General features: G+C 43.8%; 1 protein-coding gene across 2 annotated transcripts in view; it reads left to right on the forward strand.

Annotated features, from left to right (window-relative positions):
* Positions 1-6,000, forward strand: part of TBC1D19 (TBC1 domain family member 19) — a 66,919-nt gene that overhangs the window by 49,714 nt on the left and 11,205 nt on the right. For both annotated transcript variants that reach the window (XM_087724792.1, XM_087724793.1), the window contains exons 17-19: positions 412-521; positions 1,557-1,648; positions 4,285-4,400. In XM_087724792.1, the coding sequence (XP_087580918.1) occupies positions 412-521; positions 1,557-1,648; positions 4,285-4,400 (318 nt within the window). The remainder of the gene's footprint in view (positions 1-411; positions 522-1,556; positions 1,649-4,284; positions 4,401-6,000) is intronic.

The following is a 6,000-nucleotide window of genomic DNA, read 5'->3' on the forward strand; positions in this document are numbered from 1 at the left end:
TCATCTGGCAACTCTGTGCATGCGCACACTGGGAACAGGCTCCAGCTGTTTGTCTGCCTCACTGATCTGTGACTCCAAAGGCAGTTGATAACTGTCAGACTGTCTTGGCCCCCTCTCTGCCTCCGACACAGAGCCCTCATCAGAGCCTTCCCCAGACTCCAGGACTGACCCAGGTTCCTCCCCAACCTCCTCATTGTCCGAATCTGCTGCCAGATTCACTGGCTACTGGCGGGCCACAACACTATGCTGGCTCTGCAAACTGCTTAGAGAGGGCTGTAAAAGCACTGTAAAAATATATAGGTCTATGTGCTATCACGATTGAAATTCATCTTCCTGAATGTTTAAAATTATTATACAGAACAGGTTATTATTTTTCCATTGCTAACAAGTGTTTCCTTTTTACGTTTTTAGTTGCTCCTCTTTGTTTTCTGTACAATGAGCCCTCTAAGCTGTATCAGATATTTCGTGAAATATACGTGCGTTACTTCTTCAGACTTCACTCCATTTCTTCTCACTCTTCTGTAAGTTGGCTTCAGTGGTGGGATTCAATTTTTTTTTACTACCGGTTCTGTCGGTGTAGCTTTGTGGGTGTGGCTTTGTGGGTGTAGCTTTGTGGGCATGACAAGGGAAGGATACTGCAAAATCCCCATTCCCTCCCCACTCCACTAACCTGTTTTCCAGCTCCATTCTCCTGTGCAGGGCAACAAAAGCCGATCATCTGGGACTCGGCAGGCAGCAAATAGATCAGGGGCGGGGCCAGCCAGCTGGTATTTGCCGGTTCTCCGAACTACTCAAAATTTCTGCTGCTGGTTCTCCAGAGCCAGTCAAAACCGGCTGAATACCATCTCTGGTTGGCTTGTAATGCATAATTTCAGTGCTCTGAATAACACCCCATAATTTAAAAAAGAAAAAAAAGAAATCGCTTCATGGAAACATCCTTGGCCATCCGTGGTCCATCCAGGCCAACTGAAGCTGTTAACCCACCCAAAATTCCCTCATGGAGAATCTTCATTTAATCCTCCTTTGGAGTGAATAGAATAGAACTGAACTGGACTGAATTCTTTGTTGGCCAACAAGGAATTTGTCTTTGGTGCCAATGCTCTCACTGCACATAAAAATAAAGATACATTCATCACCAATCATAAGGTTCAACACTTAATGATAATCCTAGGGTGCAAATAAGCAGTCAAATCACACTAGGAAACAATCAATATAAATCGTAAGGATACAAGCAACAAAGTTACAGTCATAAGTGGGAGAGGATGGGTGATAGGAACAATGAGAAGGTTAATAATAATAGTAATGTAGACTTTGCAAATAGTTTGACAGTGTTGAGGGAATTATTTGCAAATAATAGAAAATAATACCAAAACTGCTATTGTCACAGGCTTGCAAATGATTTCTTGCAACATGCAAATGCAGTCTTTGCTTATCGCTGCTTTGAAAATGTAACAAGCTGTTATCTATATTGAATATTTCTAGTGTTTTAAAACCAGCGTAAGAGATGTAATATGGGGATGTCTGTTTTTTTCTTTTAATCCTTCCTTATTTAAAAGGGGATTGTATCACTATGTCTGCTGTTTGAGAATCTCCTTCAAAGCCACCTCCCACAGCTGTTCTATCATCTTCGAGAAATCGGAGCACAACCGTAAGTAATGCCCTTCAAAGTGAAACATAAATGCATTAATTTGAGGCACATAGATTTGGCTTGACTTCTTTTCCTTCTTTTAATCTTCAAAACGATCCTTGTCTGTTTGCACCAGTGCAGGAGATGACCTTGTCAGAGTTTGTTGCATAAATTCAAATCCAGAAAGCACACACAGATAATTGATTCAACTGGATTTGTTAACTTCTTTATATACATAAGAACAGATGAATAAATGTACAACACCAACAGGTGGTTCCTCCAAGTAAACACTAGGCAGGACAACTAGTTTAATTTCAGCAGACAAGCCCAGAAAGACTGCTAGTTTACTTCTCAGAGCAGCAGACTGCTTTCTTAAGTTTCTGTTTCAATTCTCTGCACAGACTCAGATATCTACGCTCCCATTGGCTGACGTAGTTGTTATGCCTATTCATTGGCTGACCTTGTTCTCATGTCTCTCCCAGTCATGAATATTTTAACAGACCTGAATTCTATTTTGTAAGACACCTTAGCCAACTTTCACCATGCCATGTCACACAACGATATCATTTCCTTTTTAAAAAATTTAGCTAACACCCCAAAAGTGTACATTTTGCCCCCTTAGGAGCACCTTTCTGGAGCATGAAAATCATAACCTTTGATTTAATTTTTTTAAAAATTGTAGTCTCTGTCAATCATACCCTCTTTTTCTAAGTGATGATTTTACTGGTCCCAATACTGGATTATTCAACACAAAATGTCTAAACTTCTAAAGGTGATGTGTAAGCAGAGTTATCCTGTTCAAAAACAATACAGCTTCTGTGTGTTTAACATCTTTAAGCTGATAGACAAAATTCCCTGTCTAAGGATAAGTTGCAAGAAAAAGGTAGGGGCATATTGCTTAAAAAAGGGGGGGGCCTTAAAATGCACCTTTGAATGCCAGGTAGGACATTCTAAAAAAGCTGAAGATTTCTGCTTTAAGGCATCTCTCCAAAGGTATAAAGTAAGGCTTATCTAAATACAAGAAATGGGATGCAGTGGCTCAGTGGCTAAGACGCTGAGCTTGTCAATCAGAAAGTTCGGCGGTTCGAATCCCTACTGCCACGTGACGGAGTGAGCTCCCGTTACTTGTCCCAGCTTCTGCCAACTAGCAGTTCGAAAGCATGTAAAAATGCAAGTAGAAAAATAGGCACCACCTTTGGTGGGAAGGTAACAGCGTTCCGTGCACCTTTGGCGTTTAGTCACATGACCAGGGAGACGTCTTCGGACAGCGCTGGCTCTTCGGTTGTGAAACAGAGATGAGCACCGCCCCCTAGAGTCAGGAATGACTAGCACATATGTGCGAGGGGAACCTTTACTTTTAAATACAAGAAGCAATGGGTGAAAGATCATTAAAGAGAGATCCAACCTAGAACTAAAGAGAATTTTTTTGACAGTGAGAACAATTAATTTGTAGAACGAGTTAGCTGCAGAGGTTGTGAGTGCTCCAACAATGAAAGTTTTTCAGAAGAGATTGGGCAACAATTTGGGAGGAATGGTATAGGGCAGGGGTGTCAAATTCAAGGGCCGGGGCACAGATCCAGCCCACGGAGTGCTAATATCTGGCCTGCGGGACGGCCTGGAAACAGCAAAGGACCAGCCCATGATGCCTCTGCCAGTGAGCCGCGTGCAATCTCCCAAGCTCCGTTTTAGTTGACAGAGGGTTGCAGGAGGCTGTCGCGGCTGAAAATGGGGCTCGGGTGGGGGGGGTACGCATCCCCTGAGTTCTGTTTTTTCTGGCAGAGGGCTAGCAAAAGAAACTAAAACAAAAGAAGAAATGCTTCCCCCTTTGCATTTGAGCATCCAAGAAAGGACAGGAAAGGAGAAAGAGAGAGGGGAAAGACAAAGAAAAAGAAGGGAAGATGGGAAGAGAGCAAGGAAGGAGAAATAAGGAAAGAGGGGAAGGAAGAAGAAAGGAGAATGAAGGGGAGGAAAAAGAAGAAAAGGGAAGAAGGAAAGAAGACAGGAAGGAAGGAAGGAAGGAAGGAAGGAAGGAAGGAAGGAAGGAAGGAAGGAAGGAAGGAAGGAAGGAAGGAAGGAGATTATAATGAGAGGGAGGGACGGTCTGAGGGAAGTCCTGCCTTAGGACTTGGCCACCACATGCGCCCCCGACATGAATGATGTCACTGCCTCCTGCCCCCCCAAGGTCAAACACAACCCTGATACGGCTCTCAATGAAATCGAGTTTGACACCCCTGGTGTAGGGTTTCCTGCTTGATCTGGCGGTTGATCTAGAAGATCTTCCAATCCTCTGATTCTTTATTCTGTGATGTTTCAAATACCCACAGATACGTTTACTCTTATTTCTAACACGTGTTCTACCTTTGGAAGTGATGTTTTTTTTTTTGTTTAGAATTCTTTAGTTTGAGATAATCCAGTCAGTTTTAAGAAGCTGGGAGGAAGTACACCTTGAATCCATCCAGCTGGGACTCAAATACATCAAGTTAACTCTCGCGTACGAAGAAAGAGCTTTTTATAACAATTAGGAGAGAATTAAAAGTTTCAATGTAGGGTGGAGGAATCTATATAAAAGTATGCAAGCCGAAGAGCCAAGCTACAGAAGCAGTGGGTCTCTTAAGTAGAGTAAAAATAATAATTGTGTGTTTTTCACTGTTTTTCAGGCTAAGAATATCATTTAAATGGATGGTCCGAGCATTTTCTGGATACCTGGCTACTGATCAACTGCTGTTTTTGTGGGACAGAATTTTGGGATACAACACTCTGGAAATTCTGGCTGGTAATGTTTATGGGACAGGAGTTTAGTTTAGTTTATTGATAGGATTACCTAATCTGACCCTCTGTGAGCGGCCAGACAGGAAATCCATAATCCAAAGGCAGATTGAATAAGAAAGCCCAAGATCCATAGGTTTAGACACTAGTCTTTGTGGAATTATTGTGTTAAATGCAGAGCTAAAACCTACAAAAAGCATCTGCACACAGCCTCCACCCGCTCTTCAGTGGTGAAATTCAATTTTTTTTACTACAGGTTCTGTGGGCATGGCTTGGTGGGAGAGGCTGGGGAAGGATACTGCAAATCTCCATTTCCTCCCCACTCCAGGGGAAGGATACTGCAAAATCTCCATTCCCTCCTTACTCCAGGGAAGGATACTGCAAATCTCCATTCCCTCCCCACTCCAGGGGAAGGATACTGCAAAATCTCCATTCCCTCCTTACTCCAGGGGAAGGATACTGCAAAATCTCCATTCCCTCCTTACTCCAGGGGAAGGATACTGCAAAATCTCCATTCCCTCCTTACTCCAGGGGAAGGATACTGCAAAATCTCCATTCTCTCCTCACTCCAGGGGAAGGATACTGCAAAATCTCCATTCCCTCCTCACTCCAGGGGAAGGATACTGCAAAATCTCCATTCTCTCCCACTCCAGGGGAAGGATACTGCAAAATCTCCATTCCCTCCTTACTCCAGGGGAAGGATATTGTAAATCTCCATTTCCCCCCCCCCCAACTCCAGGGGAAGGATACTGCAAAATCTCCATTCCCTCTCCACTCCAGGGGAAGGATATTGCAAAATCTCCATTCCAACCCCACTCATATGTACGAGGGGAACCTTTGCACCACCTTTTTATCAGTGGTGAAATTCTTTTTTTTTTTTACTACTGGTTCTGTGGGCATGGCTTGGTGGGCATGGCAGGGGAAGGATATTGCAAAATCTCCATTCCCTCCCCACTCTGGGGCCAGCCAGAGGTGGCATTTGCCCTGCCATTTCCATCAGAGAAAAAGGCAAAAAAGACTCTTCTCATGTGAGAAATGGATTTCTTGAGCGGGTGGATTTTCTTCAGTCCCTGCAGAAATCTGGAAATTGCGGCTTACTTGAATCAGGGAGTCTATCACTGTGATTAAGCAGACTTTCTGCCATTAAAACCACAATGGCTTGGTTTGCAAGAACTCTGTAATTGCAGCAGAGTCAAAATGAGACGTTTGTTGATTACCTCCTACTTCTACTATCTCAGCTGCTTTTGCCAAAAGATAAAATTATTGCACAGCTTCATATCAAATTAGCATTAATGAACCACTGATTTCTCCTCCTGTCCTCTCTTTTTCCTTCCTCCCTCCCTCCTTCCTCCCTCCCTCGTCCCTCCCTCCCCCTTTTTCCTTCTTTCTTTCCTCCCTCCCACTCTTTTCTTTCTTTTTTCTTTCCTTCCTTCCTTCCCTCCTTCCTTTCTTTCCTTCCTTCCTCCCACCTTCATTTCTCCCTCCCTCCCACCTTCCTTTCCCTTCCTTCGCCCTCCCCTTCCGTCCCTCCCCTCCCTTGCCCTTTTTCCTTCCCTCCCAAGCTCCCTCTCCCCTCCCTCCCTCCCTCCCTCCCCTTTTTCCTTTCT

This window comes from Thamnophis sirtalis, unplaced genomic scaffold (genome assembly GCF_051295495.1).
Source record: "Thamnophis sirtalis isolate CommonGarterSnake01/CBP01778 unplaced genomic scaffold, rThaSir2_p1.2 scaffold_10, whole genome shotgun sequence".
Taxonomy (NCBI): Eukaryota; Metazoa; Chordata; class Lepidosauria; order Squamata; family Natricidae; genus Thamnophis; species Thamnophis sirtalis.